Below are 19203 nucleotides of genomic sequence, written 5' to 3'. Positions count from 1 at the left end.
AACCTAGTTTTGAGACTACTGCATGCAACTCGGGTTAAAGGGGCAATTTATAGCATTGTACCTGCTGCCTATTGCAAATGATTTTCGCAGGGGATCAGCCCCCACAACTGGGGCCAGATTTTTAAAGAGCCCAGCTCCTACTTAGACATCTAACTAATGGCACAATTTTCAACAGGGCTCAGCACCCAGATGGATTCACAGGAGATCAGCATCCAATGAGCATCTAATGCTCCAAGAACTTGTAAACACCTATCCCTTATTTAGGCGGTTAAGGGTAGTTCCCAGCCCGGGTAGACAGGCATGCGCTAGCTCTGCTCGAACTAGTGTGGTGAAAATAGCAGAGTGGCCACAGCAGCGAGCGTGGTGGCTCAGGCCAGCTGTGCAAGAACGTGTCCAGGAGGTCGGCAAAACCAACGAGGAGTCCTATAATTGCATTCAGGAGGGTAGCTACCGTGGCCACACGGCTGTCTTTCAGTGCGCTAGCTTGGTCAGCTACTCTCCCCGCTGCAATGTAGAAATGGGAGCTGGGCTCTTCTGAAAGTGTGGCCCAAACCAGGGGTGATGAACACTTGAGAAATGGCTTTTAGGGGGTAATTTATCTCCCTGTTGCCTCAGTAATTTATCCACCACTGCACCTTATTTGTTGACAACATGATAGTGAGCAGTAATTTGGGACCAGATTCTCAGCTCCACTGAAGCCAATGAACTGACGCTGATTTACGCTACTTGAGAATCTGGCCCTCAGAGGTCTTTAAAGGAATCCTGAATGCTCACAGTATGGCTCACTTGAGAAATGAGACCAGGAAATCCCTGTGGCTGGATTTCCAGAGTCCAGAACGGCTCAACCTTTGTCACCTGCCTCCACACTGTACTGTTTCTGATCCAGCATTCTAGCACACCCCAACTTCCCATTGATTCAAGTGGAATAGTGCTGGATGCACAAGGAACACAGGATCTGGTCTTGTTAGCCCAGAGTTTGAGGGGCAGTAAGGGCCATCCTGGGGGTACTGCAAATACTTCATGCAGCACAATATACCATGATTAATCCCCTGATTGGTGTGGCTTTGATATCTGTGCATGTTGTTTAGCTCCTTATTCCTAATAATAATTCTAAACTCATCATGAGAAGATCCCCATGTGCTTTACAAAGGAGGTGAGTAATGCTATCCCCATTTTACAGATGGGGAAACTGAGGCACGGAGAGGCACAATGAATTACCCAAGATTACCCAGCAGCTGAGCTGAGACTAGAACCCAAGTCACCAACCAGTGCTCTATCTACTAAGCCACGCTGCATAATGGATATTTAGTAACTGATACAATTTCTCAATGTCTCTGGTTTGTGCCACAACGTTTAGTTTGTTTCACATTGCTGAACAGTAAATTCCAGTTTCTGCAGTTATTTCATGGATTGTTCTGCTTCAGTTTTACTCTAAGCAGCCACTGGCTACAGATGAATCGCGGGGAGCAATTTACACTTCCTTAGTAACCAAAAGCAGGAAGAGAGAACTGAAAAAGCAAACAGCCCAAGCACTGTGCTAGCTGAACAAACAAAACAAAAGCGTCAAAATAAGTGGGCTGAAACTGACCACAGCAGCAAGTGCAACTTTCCGAGGAGCCAGTTCTGATCTATTTTAAAACGACTGGCCCTTTGCAGCAAACACGGCTCTTTGTCCTGCAGCCTGTTGTTTTTTAAGACCGGTTTCAATTTGTTTTCATAAAACATAATGTAGAAATGAAATCAATCAGAACTATCACAGTAACTTTGTCTTTGTCTTGGCTTTTAATAGACGTTTACAGGGGAAGAGGAAGGGTAAAAAGAATCTGTATCACTTAAGTGTGATGGGGGGAAACAGTCTTTCATATATGCCCAAGTGACTTAGGTGCCTAACTCCCATTGATTTTCAGAAGATCCCTAGGCACCTAGCTGCATCTTTAAGCAACTAAATACCTTGAAATCTAGTTCTTCTGAGCCTAGATACCATTGAAAGTCAGTGCCCTTACTGCACACCTTACAGTCTACTCTCCTGCCGACAAAATATGACCCCCCCAAACGAGGCAGTGTAGCTTTGTGGGCGGGAGAGCGTCTCCCCCTGACAAAGCACTGTCTACACCTGTCCATACCTCAATCACTTTTGAAAATGAGGCTTAGACTCCTAAATAATTTAGGTACTTGTGCCCCAATGTGGCTACATATCTGTTATAGCTAGGACTACAATTTTATCATGGCAGTTGTTAATAAATTTTAGGCAGAGGTACAGGACAATCACCATAAGAAAGGGAGGGAGCAGGGTATGCGGGGTCGGAGGTGGGGGTTGGAGATCGAGACCATCCTGCAGTGCTGCGAGGCTGAGCCTGGCTCAGGGCATTGCGATCTGACCCAAAGCTCTGTTAATCTAGCTCTGTATTTATATATGCTCACTACCCTGCTGCAAAGTAGGGAGGAATTTGCCCCATTTTTCAGCTGGGGAATGGAGGCCCAGAGAGACTTGGGGTGACAAGTTCAAAAGCGTCTTAAGTGTCTTGAGAGGCAAAGTCTCACTTTCAACGGGGACTAAGGCTTGAAAGTCATTGGGATGTAACTGACCAGTCCTAGGTCACACATGGAGCCTGTGGCAGAGCAGGGGTTTGAATGGAGGACCCCGACTGTCTAGCTAGCACCTTGACAACCGCACCGTCCTTCCTCTCTTTAAGTATGTGCTTAATTCCCAGTGGACTAATTAGGTCATTTGAGGTGTTTGTACCACATTCAACTTTCCCTGGAGCTAGGTATCTATGAGAGAAGGGTTAGACCCTGGCCTCCACTCTGGTTCCTTTTGCTGCCCTCTTGACACAAAGGGAGCAGGGACTGGCTGCACATGCCAGTGGGTGTAAAGGCAGCAGATCCAGCCCTTGCAGCCAACAGCCCTTGTCATGTGATGTGGCTGAAGCATGCTGCACTTGGGGTATCCCCAGATGGCAAACTGATCCTTGGGCATCATAACCAGCTGATGCAGATTAGAGCAGCCTCCAGGCTAAGGTTGTGAAAGGACAATTTGGATGCCAGTTGATCTGGGCAGCCAAATCCCTGACGGAACTTTGCAAATCTCAGCCTTGATGTTCAAGCAAAGACCATCCTCAGAGATGACCGTATTCCAGACTGCGTGAGTGACAACTGTTTAGAAGGGATGGATTTAGAATCTTAGTGGGCATGTTCTCTCTGTAAACTTTTTGTACATTACACTGAGGAACATGCATTAAGCACATATCTGAAATATGTATTGTAAAAGTAGGTTTTTCCCCACATTTTTATAGAAGCTAAGTTGTATATTTGCTAATTTCATGACTTCCATGGTGCCCAATGAACCTCCATCCTTTGCTTAAATCGTGTGATATACCTCTTGGGGACTGTTACGTTCACAGCATACAAATAGAGAAGTTAAGCAAAAAACTTAGATACTCTTGCTGCAAGGTTGGAACCTAACACAACTTGTATTCTTAGAACCATGAACGATAACAAAAAGTAACAAAAACCAGAGAGAGACAAAGCAGGCTGCTCCTTAATAGAGCGACACACAACTCACCCCACCTTGTTCTAGGCTGGCTCTTTCCAGACTGACTGCTGCTAGGCCCAGATTGAACGCTTCCCTAAGGACAGCAAGCAGGACCAGGAAAAAACCCTGAAAATTAAAGTGATAAATCACAATTTTAACACAGTTTTCATAAACCACAATGAGAGTTTATTGCCATTTTATTAATGCTAATACCATCTGACCTTATAAATCTCTGAAGTGTAGAAAATGTTCCACCTGAATTGCAGTCAAAAGAATGTCTTGTTATGGGCATCCAATTATAACACAAATATTCCATCTGTGAGACACAACATGCTATTACCCAGTCTGAGCCTTTTAGAGGCAAAGGAATTTTTTCCCCTCAGCTTTGCTCTGCTGGCACTAAGAGTAAGGTTTTGAGTAGGGTTATCGATATCTTTTGGCCCTCTTCTTTTGTCATGCATGTTCCCCCACGATCTTTAAGAGGAAACAGAACATTTTCCTCCCCACGTGATAAAGTCTTTTATCAAGAGATCCATTAGCTGACAGGCGTCTGTCTCTCACACTGCATCATCTATTCATTACTGAAGAAAGGCACAAGATGTCCCACCAGATAGTTGGGGTGATTCTAGTCTGTCTGCATAGTAAGTATTTTAGCTTGATTAATTTTGTTCTTATTTTCCAACATGTTAAAAACAATTAACTTTCTGTAGAAGGACCTTCTGCAATTCCAAAAGGTGCTAATATCAACCTGGTGAGAGAAAAATTCACCTCTTTTTGTCCATCAATTGAAATCTTAAGAGAGGTGATGAAATATTTTATATTAAAACAACCTGAATGCCAGAGACAAACACCTTGAAAATAGTTTCTGGTTAGTATTCTGAATTAAGGTTCAAAATCTACTTTTCCTTCATGCTGATGCATTACGTAGGGGCTGATGTATTTTTCTGTAGATCAAAAAGAATTTGACATACAAGTTGCTAACTTCTTAGAGGGACAAGTGGCGTTCAGCCACCCGAGATTGAGCAATAACAGGTAAGTTAATAAAAGAATCTCCCATGTACAATTTAGTAAAAAGTTTGCTACCATTGATTTGGGTAAACTCGAGAGGGAATGTGTAGCCTGGTAATTAGGACAGGGAACTAGAAGTCTGTACCTCTTGGTTCTAAACTCTGATGTTGTTCTTACATTACATTAACTCCCGCACAGGCTACATGAATCCTAACAAAAAAATTGGCTAGAAATAGAGAAAAATTATAACGAATCTTTAACAAAGTACATTTTGTTATTCTTCGATCACCTGCTCTGTATAGTGTGTTGCAAAAGCCGAACCTTTTCCAGTGCTCACTGTATTAACACACTCCTTTCTTCCCCTGTATAGTGACTGCCTCAGAAGAAGAGATACAAATTCTGCAAAGCCCAGCACAGGAGAGGCTGACCCCTGGACAGACTGCACAGCTGGACTGTAACCCTTCAAAAAAAGAATGGAGCGTTGTGTGGTACAAAGAACAGCAGAGTGGAAGTTTACAATGGATTTACCAGAGTTCTCAGTTTGCAACTTCAAATGGAAAATACTCGGGTAAAGTGGACATGACGGCAAATAAGTTCTCTCTTAATATCAATAATGTACAAAGAAATGACTCGGGGGTTTATTACTGCGGCCTCTCTGCTTCTGTGTATGTACAGCCCAACTTTGGGAATGGGACCAGACTAATTGTCACAGGTGAGTTTCCAATGGGTCAAAATAATGATATCGCAATGCTAGCAGGTGCTGTGAAAAACTCATCCTCTTTTTTTGCAAGGTTGTAACTGATCACCATTTCAGCGTTAAGACTTGTGTATTTGTGGAAAAAGGCAGCACAGTTCAGGCAAAAAGAAAAGGAGTACTTGTGGCACCTTAGAGACTAACCAATTTATTTGAGCATGAGCTTTCGTGAGCTACAGCTCACTTCATCAGATGTGTCTGATGAAGTGAGCTGTAGCTCACGAAAGCTCATGCTCAAATAAATTGGTTAGTCTCTAAGGTGCCACAAGTACTCCTTTTCTTTTTGCGAATACAGACTAACACGGCTGTTCCTCTGAAACAGTTCAGGCAGTAACCCAGGACATGCGGTAGGGAATTAGGGGACATGGGGTAGGAAATTAGGAGAGCTGGGCTCTGTTACTGAATCACTGGGCACTTAGGGTGAAATTTTCAGAAGGCCCCAGGAGCCAACAGCTCCCATTTAGGTGCATAAATAAATGGCCACATTTTTAAAATGCTCTAACCAAAAATCAGCTTTTGAAAATCTGGAATAGTTTGGAAAATCCGGCCTTTAATTTCTGTGCATCTCATATTCCTCATCTCTATAATGGGGATAATGACCGTCCTGTGTGAAAGCACTTTGAGATCGATGCATGAAAAGCACCGTGTCTGTGCTAGGTGTTATTATTTCCCTGCCTTCTAGTTGGGATGTTACATTAGGAATCAGATTAGCTAGTCACACTTTCTGATGTTTCCTACTGCAACTGCCTGAGTCTAGGATGTGGGGTATGTTTCACCTGTCCTGCTAACCTTATACGACTTTAATATTACTCAAGTTCTTTTCCAGGCATCCACCAACCTTCATTAAATGACTCCATTCCTGTGTTCATACAGGGGACCATTCAATGTCTCAAGCAGCACAGTATGAACTGCACATCATTCAATGGTTTCAGAGGAGCAGCCGTGTTAGTCTGTGTTCGCAAAAAGAACAGGAGGACTTGCGGCACCTTAGAGACTAACCCATTTATTTGAGCATGAGCTTTCGTGAGCTACAGCTCACTTCATCGGATGCTCAGTGTGGAAAGTGTAGAAGATCTTTTTATATACACACAAAGCATGAAAAAATACCTCCTCCCACCCCACTCTCCTGCTGGTAATAGCTTATCTAAAGTGATCATTCTCCTTACAATGTGTATGATAATCAAGGTGGGCCATTTCCAGCACAAATCCAGGGTTTAACAAGAACGTCTGGGGGGGGGGTAGGAAAAAACAAGGGGAAATAGGTTACCTTGCTTAATGACTTAGCCACTCCCAGTCCCTAAGTTAATTGTATCCAATTTGCAAATGAATTCCAATTCAACAGTTTCTCGCTGGAGTCTGGATTTGAAGTTTTTTTGTTGTAATATAGCAACTTTCATGTCTGTAATCGCGTGACCAGAGAGATTGAAGTGTTCTCCGACTGGTTTATGAATGTTATAATTCTTGACATCTGATTTGTGTCCATTTATTCTTTTACGTAGAGACTGTCCAGTTTGATCAATGTACATGGCAGAGGGGCATTGCTGGCACATGATGGCATATATCACATTGGTGGATGTGCAGGTGAACGAGCCTCTGATCATGTGGCTGATGTGATTAGGCCCTGTGATGGTGTCCCCTGAATAGATATGTGGGCACAGTTGGCAACGGGCTTTGTTGCAAGGATAGGTTCCTGGGTTAGTGGTTCTGTTGTGTGGTATGTCGTTGCTGGTGAGTATTTGCTTCAGGTTGGGCGGCTGTCTGCAGGCAAGGACTGGCCTGTCTCCCAAGATTTGTGAGAGTGTTGGGTCATTCTTCAGGACAGGTTGTAGATCCTTGATTATGCGTTGGAGGGGTTTTAGTTGGGGGCTGAAGGTGATGGCTAGTGGCGTTCCGTTATTTTCTTTGTTGGGCCTGTCCTGTCGTAGGTGACTTCTGGGAACTCTTCTGGCTCTGTCAATCTGTTTCTTCACTTCCGCAGGCGGGTATTGTAGTTGTAAGAATGCTTGACAGAGATCTTGTAGGTGTTTGTCTCTGTCTGAGGGGTTGGAGCAAATGCGCTTGTATCGCAGAGCCTGGCTGTAGAGAATGGATCGTGTGGTGTGGTCAGGGTGAAAGCTGGAAGCATGTAGGTAGGAATAGTGGTCAGTAGGTTTCCGGTATAGGGTGGTGTTTATGTGACCATCGTTTATTAGCACTGTAGTGTCTAGGAAGTGGATCTCTTGTGTGGACTGGACCAGGCTGAGGTTGATGGTGGGATGGAAATTGTTGAAATCATGGTGGAATTCCTCAAGGGCTTCTTTTCCATGGGTCCAGATGATGAAGAGGTCATCAATATAGCGCAAGTTGAGTAGGGGCGTTAGGGGACGAGAGCTGAAGAAGCGTTGTTCTAAGTCAGCCATAAAAATGTTGGCATACTGTGGGGCCATGCGGGTACCCATAGCAGTGCCGCTGATCTGAAGGTATACATTGTCTCCAAATGTAAAATAGTTATGGGTAAGGACAAAGTCACAAAGTTCAGCCACCAGGTTAGCCGTGACATTATCGGGGATAGTGTTCTTGACGGCTTGTAGTCCATCTTTGTGTGGAATGTTGGTGTAGAGGGCTTCTACATCCATAGCGGCCAGGATGGTGTTATCAGGAAGATCACCGATGGATTGTAGTTTCCTCAGGAAGTCAGTGGTGTCTCGAAGGTAGCTGGGAGAGCTGGTAGCGTAGGGCCTGAGGAAGGAGTCTACATAGCCAGACAATCCTGCTGTCAGGGTGCCAATGCCTGAGTGTATATAAAAAGATCTTCTACTCTTTCCACAGTATGCATCTGATGAAGTGAGCTGTAGCTCACGAAAGCTCATGCTCAAATAAATTGGTTAGTCTCTAAGGTCCCACAAGTTCTCCTTTTCTTTTTGCGAATACAGACTAACTCGGCTGTTACTCTGAAACCTGTCATTATGCAAAGCAGTTGACAAGAACATCTGAGGAACAATGGGGGATGGAGGGGGCGAATAAACATGGGGAAATAGTTCCCCCCCCCACTGTTCCTCAGACGTTCTTGTCAACCGCTGGAAATGGCCCACCTTGATTATCATTACAAAAGGTTTCTTGTTGGTAATAGCTCACCTTACCTGATCACTCTCATTACAGAGTATATGGTAACACCCACTGTGTCATGTTCTCTGTGTATATAAATCTCCCCACTGTATTTTCCACTGAATGCATCCGACGAAGTGAGCTGTAGCTCACGAAAGCTTGTGCTCAAATAAATTTGTTAGTCTCTAAGGTGCCACAAGTTCTCCTGTTCTTTTTACATAATTCAGTGTATGACTAGTGAGATCTATATATTTTTGATCACACTCTGTGCCAATATTCCAAAGAGTGCACATAAAAAGGAAGGCAAGGAATTACTTTGGGCAGTACTAGAGGCTGTTCCTCAGACTAACAGGATGAACGTAATAGAAAATTTAGCCTGACTGTTATGTCTAATTAAGAATGGTTCCTCTATCAGGCTTTGCATAACTAGATATCAAAGCACCTTGGAAAGGTGACTAAGTATCATTTCCCTAATTTTTCAGTTGGGGAAACTGAGGCACAGAGAGGGGAAGTAAACTAATCTCCAAGGTCACACAGGAAGTCAAAGACTGAGCTGGGAATAGATCTCAGGCCTCCTGACTCCCAACCTGGCGTCCTCACCACCAGACTCACCAGCTCATTCGATGTGATTTGTACGCAACCAAACATGCTGTTGGCACTCAGCAAATAATTCAGGATGGTCATATCAGGACAAACTTCCGAGCAGTGACAGATCAGGGGAGTCTCCCAAGGTGGATGCTCTGGAATGTAAGACACTGATAACTGGAACACACAAAGCATTAGACATTTAAAACATCCACTGGCTGGGGCAGGGGCAGGAGCTGGGTATGGACTAGCTGAGCTACCGCTGACAGGTTCTTCCCAGTCTTTATTTTCGGTGTCTCAACTCTCTTTTAGATGCCTCCGAGCTGAGTCTTTCCATCCTGGTTCCCTCCAATCCAGAGGATGCTGAGCTTCCCCCCATCATTCCTCTGCTCTGCCTGCTCTCTGATTTCACTTCTCCCCGGAGTGAAGTTCTTTGGGACACTGGTGAGGAGGCGTCTGACAGTCAGATGGATGCTGGAGCCGTAGACGGGAACGGGGTCTTTAGTGTTTGGAGCCTAACGACAATCCCTTCTGAGACGTGGAACCAGGAGACGATCTGCACTTGTACAGCCAAGGAGAACAGCACGGGGAGAAGCATCAGTGCTACAGTCTCCAAGGAAACAGGTCCAGTATCCTATCATCCAGTCTAACCTGCCTACCTGGGCATTTATCCTACACCCCTCACCGTGGTATCTGGGCACCAAGAGTCAGCGACGTCTACTCCAGGCTAGAGAAATAGACAGAATCAGACGGGATGGCTCAGGTGAAGGATAACTAATGGGAGCGAGGAGAGGTTTAGGAAACCATTGAGAGGGTGCTTGAAGTATGGGGCAGTTACAGTTGCTTCCCCAATCACCCACCTTTCCCACCCCCAGCCCTTCTGAAAACCTTCATTTTTGTATGCTCGGTGGTGAGAAATGGGTTTCTGGTCAAGTAGCCCGAGCCTTCCCCTCCATGTGAGCACAGCAAGGATACAGAAGGGTCACTTGGGGTGAACCAAAGGGGAATAACTAGGGAAGGAAATCAACAAAGGGAACAGCAGGATGAATGTCAGGAATGGCTTCCTGACAGTGAGATTTAACAAGTAATGGAGCAGATGCCCAGGGGCAGGGCGGGAAGCCCCTGTAAACAGGACTGGACAAAGCACCAGTGAATATAACACAGAGAACAATCCTGCAGTGCCAAGAGGGTAGCTAGAGGGCACCCAGTGTAACAGGGTTGTCTCTATCTCTGAAATTTTTGCTGACACGGCTATGCCAGTAAAAGCCTTACTGTGGACACAGTTATACCGGGATAAAGGTGCCTTACACCAGCACAGCTTATTTCTGTTCCTGAGCCAGGAGGAGTTATGTCGGCAATGTTACAACGCAAAGCTTTTAAGTGTAGTCGAGCCCTTCACCAACCAAACAAATTCCAGATGGCACAGACGGGTGTGTCCAGCCTGCCGAATGGCCATTTAATTTCCTAACTGCCTCAGCATTTGCCGCAAACTTGTGCTGGGGTAACAAGGAACCACCTGGAATCTGACCACACAACTCTGGAGGTGCACACATCAGAGGAATTATTGGGGGTGGAAGGAAGAGAAGAGAGACAGAATACCCTGGCAGATCATTTTGCAATGCCCCTGTCCCCTGTCTTTTACACATCCCATGGCTTCCGCATACAGGAGGGCAGCATGCTACAGAGCACAGAGTAATGGGTGTGGAGCTTTGGGGAAAGGAACTCCCTTTGCCCATGATGCTATGTGGGAGGTGCAGATCAGGACCCATTTGTTCTGATGGGAGTTTTCTATACTCTGCAGAGAGACAAGACGCTGGAGACTGTAGGATTGTGTTCTACGCTGGGCTGCCCTGTATTTTCATCCTTCTCCTGATCCAGCTCTTGATCTTGCTCTGGAGAAAGTGCTCCATCAGAGGTAACTCAGTCATAACTCTGACTGCTATGAACACAGCCACTCATCACACATCCCTATAACTGTCCCTTTCTCTGTTTCTTCCATCAGGGAGAGCTGTGCAAAGACAGAAGGAAATACCTATGCGGCAGATCCCACAGGTAAACTGCTTTTTCAAAGCTTTTGGCACATCAGAAAGACACAGCCTCTTAACAACAGGGGGCTAGAACCAGTGTCCTGGCCAATGTCCGACCCTAGTGCCTACACATTTCCTCCTGAATTCTTATTTGAATTTATTCCCCTCTGCCCTCTTAGCGGAAGTGTTGTGTAGGGTTATCGGTACGGAAGAACTGCTGAGTTCCACCCCAGAGGTGGCTGCAGATCCGGGATGGAAAAATAGCTGTGTATATTTCTGTAAAGGACAACCAGATCATCTAGACTGACCTCTCATATATCACAGGCCTTTCACCGAGTTACCCTAATATTGAGTCCAATAGGCATTGCCCTTGTGTATTTTGACTATAAACTCTTTGAGTCAGGAACTGTCTCTTTCCATGTGTGTGGAGAGCCCAGCACAATGGGGACGTCTCTGTTGGGGGCGTCTAAGTGCTGCTCTAATACAAAGAATTAATATTAATATTGGCTCTTTCCTTTTTCTATTTCAGACTGAATATGCAGCTCTGACGTACAATAACAGAAATGTTCCTCGGTGACTGATGTAGTCTCATAAAAGTGGTTTATATTTTTTTAAAAGCAAGAGAAGCAAAAAGAAAGAACGAAAGAGAAAGTGAGATAAATATGGAAAATCTCATGTTTGTAATGTGCTATGATGTGATGTGAGTTTGTCTGAAATACAACCTCTTCCACAGTCATTTCTCTTAACACATATTGTGGGTAGAGATCTCCATTCTTGCAAAAAGCCATGTCATTAGGGTTCATTAGTAATTGCCTGCAGGTTTGTGGGACATTAGATTTACATCTCATCTCAAACATGTCACTTCCTGCACCATAATGCCCTATCTCAGAGTTCACTCACCCCAGGGCGCCTCCTCCTGGCTGCTCAAGGGATTAGCTCCTTCCAGCTCTGACACCCCCTTCCACCAGCTCACTCTCACTCCAGCCCCACTCGCTCCTTTGGACTCTGCACTTTTCCTCTTCATGCCTTGGCCCTCTGGCCAGGTCACTGGGTTCCCCCCTCCCAGGGTGTCAAAGTCCCACAGAACTAAGTGTCTCAGGCAGTCTCCAAACCCAGTGCCCTGACTGTGCCACTTCCCCAGTGGCTGGTAGGGAAACCCAGGCCCACCCTCAACTCCTGGGTCCAGCTCATAGACCCTTAAATCAGCAGTCAAAGTCTGCAACATTCCGCCTTGCTGGGGCATTCCTGAACGTTTTCCTCCTCTGCCTCTCACCACACCACCACCCTCCTGGGTAAACCCTTCCTTCAGGACCTGGATCCTCAGGGTTTCTCCTCTGCCTCTGAGTTTCTTCCTTTCCCTCTCTAATGCCCAGAGTGTGAGGGTACGTCTATACTGTCAAGTTTCTGCGCAACAAGTTATACCACTTTTATTAAAGCGCTGGAATTAAACCGCTGTTGTATGTCCACACTGTGTTCCTTGTGACAGTGGAGCGAATCCACATTAGCAGCTCTTGCAATGGCAAAGAGAGCAGTGCATTGTGGTAGCTATCACACTATGCAACTGGCCGCAGGGTGCTTTGGGAAGGGTTTGCAATGCCTCATGGGGCAGGCACAGCATTACATGATGCAGGTTTCCCAATCCCATTGTTCCATGGGCATCCTACTACAGTGCCAGCTGCTTTTCAACTGAAGGGGGGGGGGGGCAGAGTGTGTGACAGGGAGTGTGTGTGTGTATCGGAGGAGGGGAGAGACAGTGTGTTTTGGGAAACGCAGCGTGTCAGTGTAACCCACACACCTTCTGGGTGTGGTGTTCTGTCCCATCTAGTGGCACCGAGACCCCTTAAAGAGAGAGAAAACGAGTCTGCTCTACAGCCTTAGCTAACAGCCAGGGGGCTTTTAGCTCATGCCCTAAGCTCTAGAGACCCCAGGTTCAATCCCACCTGCAGACGACCAGGGTCTGTCAGCATAACATCAGCCTGCTGTCTTGTAAATTAAGACAGCGGCAGGAAGCAACCAGTCCTGAGGCAAAGGGAGGGGGAAACCCTGACATGAGCCCTCGCCTCCCTCCCCAGCTCTCTGCACAGCAATCTGTCTCTCTCTCATACACACATCCACCTGCTTCTGGCTTGCTCTGTGTTCCACAGCAGATCAGCACAGCACGCAAGGGCTGTCAGAAATGGAGCTTTGAAAGGCGAGGGGTGCATGTCTCCAGGGCAGCTGAGTTCAAAACAATGAGCAGAGTGGCCACTTGAGGGATTATGGGACACTTCCAGAGGCCAGTTGATTGCTTTCTGCGCTGTAATGTATTTACCCTGCCAATACAGCGCTGGAGCCTCTGCGCTTTAAAGCTTATGACTTTCGCTGCCGCAGAGGAGTTTCTGCGCACTAAATGGCTTGGCAGTGTGTACACCTCGGGAGTTACACTGCAGAAAGCTGCTTTACTGCGCAGTGACTTGCCAGTGTAGACAAGGCCTGACTGCAGCCCCACCTGTTCCTGCTCAGCTGGGCTCCGTCATCATTCACCTAATCCCCCTAAGCTGTGGCCTACCCACTTAACTAGCCCCTTGTCAGCCTCATTTCCCCCACACTAGCCCCATCATGCCCCCTATCACCAGGATGGGCATTTGCTGCAGATTCAGAGGCATAGAACGGAGGTTCACAAACTGAGGCGGTGACATTACAACCCATACTAGAGGAGGTTTCCTATCCAAGTAATGACCCTCTGTAGAGGGAGCAATATAGAGGGATCCCAGCCCAAAGCAGGGAGGGCATAAATGGTTTGACCCTGTTTGACAACATTTAGTAACATTAGACACCTCCACACAAGGTCAAGAAGCCAAACTTTGGTAGAGTGGGACACAACACTCAGCTACGTTTTCAAACAGATTGTTAAGCTTTATTTAAATTTCCTCTATGCAAACTGCACATCACTAGCACAGAAACCATCACAGAATCTTGCTTTAAAAGTTCAGGAGGCTGCTGAAAAAGGAGTTTAGGATTCAGACAGTTTTTAATGCACCCATGAACTCCCCTGAGTCTGCGGCTTTCGCTCTTTTACTGAATTTCCAAAACTGACAGAAAAGTCCAAATCCAGCCTTAGCAGAGTGACAGGGGCTATTAGAACTGTCTGCACCCTAAATTCACTGATTTTGAAGACCCAGAGAATGGCTCTGTGCAAATTAAAGTTGTTCTTCATCACTTACAGATGTTTTCCCACCAATTTATACCCAGAGCCAGATTATCCTACCACTTCAATGAGAGTTGTGCGTTTACAACTGATGGGCTACCCAGGCCTCTGCCGTGTCATTTACATCACTGGTTACATCCCAGCGGAATTTGCCCAGAGATTCCTAGGGGAGTTTCATCTGCTTATTTGAGGCAGAAGTTTGCCCTGTGCGATAACGCAAATGATGAGTGATAGAGATAGTGTGTTCAGCCATCAGAGGCAACAGCAGTTCCAAGCACTGAGCCTGGCTGAATACAGCACTCTTCTCTATGGAAGAGCTGCTGTGTTACAGGTGTGTGGGAAGGAATTAATGTTCAGTAGGAACAAAGAAGGAACTGGTAGAGCTGTTTTCAGTTTTTGTGAGAAATCAGCCCCACTATTAATAGAGCTGCTGGTAGATTCAGAACAACAAAATAACCACCAGGATGTAGCACAATGTAGAATAAGCAAGAGATAGTTCAACACAGAACAACATCTGGTGCAGAGACAGCAGGTGCCAGGGCTTTCTGACAGGTCAGACGACTGCAAACAACTCTGGTTCAAGGTGCGAATGTGTAGGCGGCATTGTACTTGCTGCCTATTGTGAAGGATTTTTCCCAGAAATGGCCCTTATTGAGGTAGCTAAGGGTATATCTACGCTGCAGCTGGCAGGGTAGTTCCCAGCCCGGGTAGATACACAAGCGCTAGCTCTGGTCTAGCTAGTGTGGTGAAAATAGCAGAGCGACCATGGGCCGTGGCTCAGGCCAACTCTACGAGTTCGTGTCCAGGAGGTCGGGCAGAATTGAACTTGGGACGTCAGCCCGAGCTGCCACCTGGGCCGCCGAGGCCACACCGCTATCTTTCAATGCGCTACATTGAGCCGCTACCCTCCCAGCTGCAGTGTAGACGTCCCCTAAATGGGAGCTGGGCTCTTCTGGAAGTGTGGCCCCAGCCGTGGGTGATGAACAGCTGAGAAACAGGCTTCTCACTGCTGCCTCAGTATTTTACTCACCGCTGAGTCTTATTGCTTGACAACATGATACTGAACGGTAATTTGGGACCAGATTCTCAGCTGGTGTAAATCAGCATCGCTCCAGTGAAGACAATGAACTGAGGCTGATTTACACTAGTTGAGGATCTGGCTCATGAAGGATTTAAGTGAATCCTGAACGCTCGCAGTGGCTTGCTTGAGAAATGAGACAAGGAAATCCCTGTAGCTGGATTTCCAGACTCCAGAACAGCTCAACCTTTGTCACCTGCCTCCAAACTGTGCAGTTTCTGATCTTGCATTTTTGCACAATCCAAACTCCCATTGATTTGAGTGGAATAGTGCTGGGTGCAACAGGAACGCAGGGTGTGGCCTTGTAGCCCAGAGTTTGTGGGACTGTAAGGTGCATCTTGGGTAGGGTGACCAGAAGTCACGCTTTTAAAGGGACAGTCCCGTTTTTCGGGACTTTTTCTTATATAGGTGCCTATTACCCCTCACCCCCTGTTTTTTCACAGTTGCTATCTGGTCACCATAATCGTGGGTGTTCTGCAAACACTTCATGCAGCACAATACAACATGATTAATCCTCTGATTGGGGTTTCTTTGATACTTGTGCATATTCTTTGGCTCCCTTTTATGATAATAATTCCAGGAACGTCATGAGTAGATCCCAAAGCGCTTTACAAAGGAGGTCAGTAACCTTATCCATTTTACAGATGGGGAAACTGAGGAACAGAGCAGTGAAGTGACTTACTCAAGATAACTCAACAGCAGAGCTGGGAATAGAACCCATGTCTCTGTCCAGCACTCTATCCACTAGGCAACACTGCACAGTGGATAATTAGTGACTGATACATTCTTTCTCTAACCATCCCCTGGCTGCAGATGAACTGGGGGGAGCAGTTCACACTTCCTTGGTAACCGAACGCAGGGAGTGAGACCTGAAAAAACAAATAACCCAAGCATTTTGTAGCAGAACAAACAAAAGAAAAGTGGCAAAATAAGTGGGCTGAAACTGACCACAGCGGCAAGTGCAGCTTTCCGAGCAGCCAGTTCTGATCTATTTTTAAACGACTGGCCCTTTGCAGCAAACACGGCTGTTTGTCCTGTAGTCTGTGGTTTTATAAGATCGGTTTTCATTTGTTTTTATAAAACATAATGTACTAATGAAATCAATAAAAACGATGACAGTAACTTTGTCTTTGTCTTGGCTTTTAGTAGACTTATATTGGAGAAGATCGTGTGTAATATGAATTTGTATCATTTAAGTGTGACTGGGGAAAATAGTCTTAGGGCAAATTTTCAAACATGCCCAGATAACTTAGATTCAAAACCTCCCATTGTTTTTGCAAACGTCCCTAGTGCCGCCCTATCTGCATCTTTAAGCACCTAAATACCTTGAAATATGGTTTTCATGAGCCTAGATACCACTGAAAGTCAGCAGGACTTAGATTACCAAGGACTTACGTCACTTTTGAAAATGAGACTTAGGCTCCTAAATTATTTAGGTATTTGTGCCCCAAAGCGGCTAGATTTCTGTTATAGCCAGGTCTACAATGTCATCATGGCAATTGTTAGAAAATTTCAGGCAGAGGTAGAGGAAAACGACCATAACAAAGGGAGGGAGCAGAGGGTATGTGGGGGGTTGGAGAGCCCTGGACTCACCCTGCAGTGGCACCTTCTGTCCCGTGGGGCTGGGTCCAGCTTGGGGCATTGCGATCTGGCCCACTTGGTCACAGTGCCACTCAGGTTTGGTGTGACTGCCTCTCTGGAGATGGAAAAAGAAAAGGAGTACTTGTGGCACCTTAGAGACTAACCAATTTATCTGAGCATGAGCTTTCGTGAGCTACAGCTCACTTCATCGGATGTAGATGGAAACGGAGGGACAAATGTGCTAAACCTGAGACCACGTGGGCCAGGTTGCAACGTCCATTGCTAGGAGCCGGGCCCAGACTCGGTGGCCAGGAACTATCATTGCAGGGGTCATGGAATTTACTCAGATTCATGGTTACTGTGAACACCACACCAAAAACATAGCCTGAATTCTAGCTAAGTTGATTTGCCTGGTCAATAGGACCTTTGTATGGTACGATGCTAATGTAGCTGTACAAAGCACATCTACGGCACTAGGTCCCCAGTTCAGCAAAGCTCTGCTAATTTAGCTGTGTACTTATTTCTCCTCACCACCCTGCTGCAGAAAAGGGAGGAAATATCCCCATTTTACAGCTGGAGAGTGGAGGCCCAGAGAGACTTGGGGTAACATGTTCAATTCAACATGTTCAAAAGCCCCTAAGTGATTTGGGAGGCAGAGTACCACTTTCAACAGGGACTCAGGCTTGAAAGTCATTGGGATGTAAGTGATCAGCAACACATAGAGCCTGTGGCAGAGCAGGGATTTAATGGAAAGCCTCTAAATCCCTGGCTAGCACCTTAACAACTGCACCATCTTTCCTCTCTTCAAGCATGTGCTGAAGTCCCAGTGAACCAGTTAGGCCAGGAAAGGTGTTTGCACCACATTCAACGTCCCCTTGAGCTAGGTATCAATGAGACCCGGGTCAGAACCAGGCCCTCATCCTGGTCCCTTGGTGCTGCTCCCATGACACCAAGGGAGCAGGAACTAGCTGCACGTGCCAGGGAGTGTTAAGGCAACACAGCCAGCCCTTGCAGCCAACAGCCCTTGGCGTGCCATGTGGCAGGAGCAGTCTGCACTCGGGGTGTCCCCAGATGGTGCAGTTTAGAGCAACCTCCAGGCTGGGCCAGCTTATATATGGCCTGAAGATGAACATGGGAGAATAGGAGAGTGGGCTCAGCCCAGCCAAGGTTTTGGCCTGATTTGCAGAAGGATTTTATTGAGGCTGAGGTTTGAAAGGGCAATTTCGATGCTCAATTCATCTGGCCAATCACATCCCCAATGGAACTTTGCAACTCTCAGCCTTAATGTTCAAGTGAAGACAAGTCACAGATTGCGGGGGCGACAACTGTTCAGAGGGCATGGATTTGGAATCTCTTAGTGGGCATTTCATTTTGCTCTCTCCAAAAAGTATTTTGCACATTGCGTTAAGTAAGATGCATTATGCACATATCTGAAATAAGTATCCTAAAAGTAGGTTTTGCCCCAAAATTTTCCAGAGTGGGGTGACTCCACCACACTTTCATATTCTAGCCCCATCCGTTGCTTTCCCAGATGGCCCCACCCCCAGAGACCCCCTTTTCTTAATCTATCGTAATAATTAAACACACAAGTTAAGGTGTATTTTTGCTAATTTCACCCCTTCCAGAATGCCCAGTAGGCCTGTTGGTTTCCTCCATCCTTTGCTAAAATCATTTTATATGCCTCTTGGTGGCTGTTCACCGCATACAATAGAGAAGTTAGATAAAAAACATCAAATACTCTTGCTGAAAGTTTGCAACCTAACACTACCTTTATTCTTAGAATCCAGAATGATAACACACAGTAACCAAAAACAGAGAGAGACAAAGCAGGCTGCTCCATAAGGCAGCGAGACAAAATTCACCTATCTTGTTCTAGGCTGGCCCTTTCCAGACTGACTGCTGCTGCTCCCAGATTGCACACTTCCCCACAAACAACAAGCAGGACCAGGAAAAATCTCTGAAATTAAAAGTGATAAATCACAATTTTAACACAGTTTTCATGAACCTTTTTATTGATGCTCATACCATCTGACCTTATCAATCCCTGAAGCAGAGAAAATATTCCACCTGAATTGCAGTCAGAAGAATGTCTTGTTATGGACATCCAATTATAACACAAATATTCCATCTGAGACACACACCATGCTGTTACCCAGTCTGAGCTTGAACTTCTTCTCTTATAGATTTTGGAGGCAAAGGAATATTTTCTCCCAGGTTTGCTCTGCTGGTTCTCAGAGCAGGTTTTGAATGGGGTTATTAATATCTCCTGACCCTCTTCCTTTGTCATGCATGTTGCCCCACAGATCTTTAAGAGGAAACAGAACATTTTCCTCTCCACGTGACAAAGTCTTTCATCAAGAGATCCAT

At 45.9% G+C, this 19203-nt stretch overlaps 1 protein-coding gene across 1 annotated transcript; it reads left to right on the top strand.

Moving 5' to 3' along the window:
* Window positions 1-4097: 4097 nt before the first annotated feature.
* LOC125625967 (immunoglobulin gamma-1 heavy chain) lies at window positions 4098-12444 on the top strand. Its single transcript, XM_048828629.2, has 6 exons — window positions 4098-4173; window positions 4911-5252; window positions 9276-9587; window positions 10765-10878; window positions 10966-11015; window positions 11520-12444. The coding sequence occupies exons 1-6, from the start codon at window positions 4131-4133 to the stop codon at window positions 11565-11567; spliced, it is 909 nt and encodes a 302-aa protein (XP_048684586.2). The 5' UTR covers window positions 4098-4130; the 3' UTR covers window positions 11568-12444.
* Window positions 12445-19203: the final 6759 nt, after the last annotated feature.

The sequence above is a fragment of the Caretta caretta genome, chromosome 24, assembly GCF_965140235.1.
Source record: "Caretta caretta isolate rCarCar2 chromosome 24, rCarCar1.hap1, whole genome shotgun sequence".
In the NCBI taxonomy this organism is placed as follows: Eukaryota; Metazoa; Chordata; order Testudines; family Cheloniidae; genus Caretta; species Caretta caretta.
The sequence above is the reverse complement of the archived record's forward strand: the minus strand, read 5'-3'. Positions and strand labels throughout refer to the sequence as shown.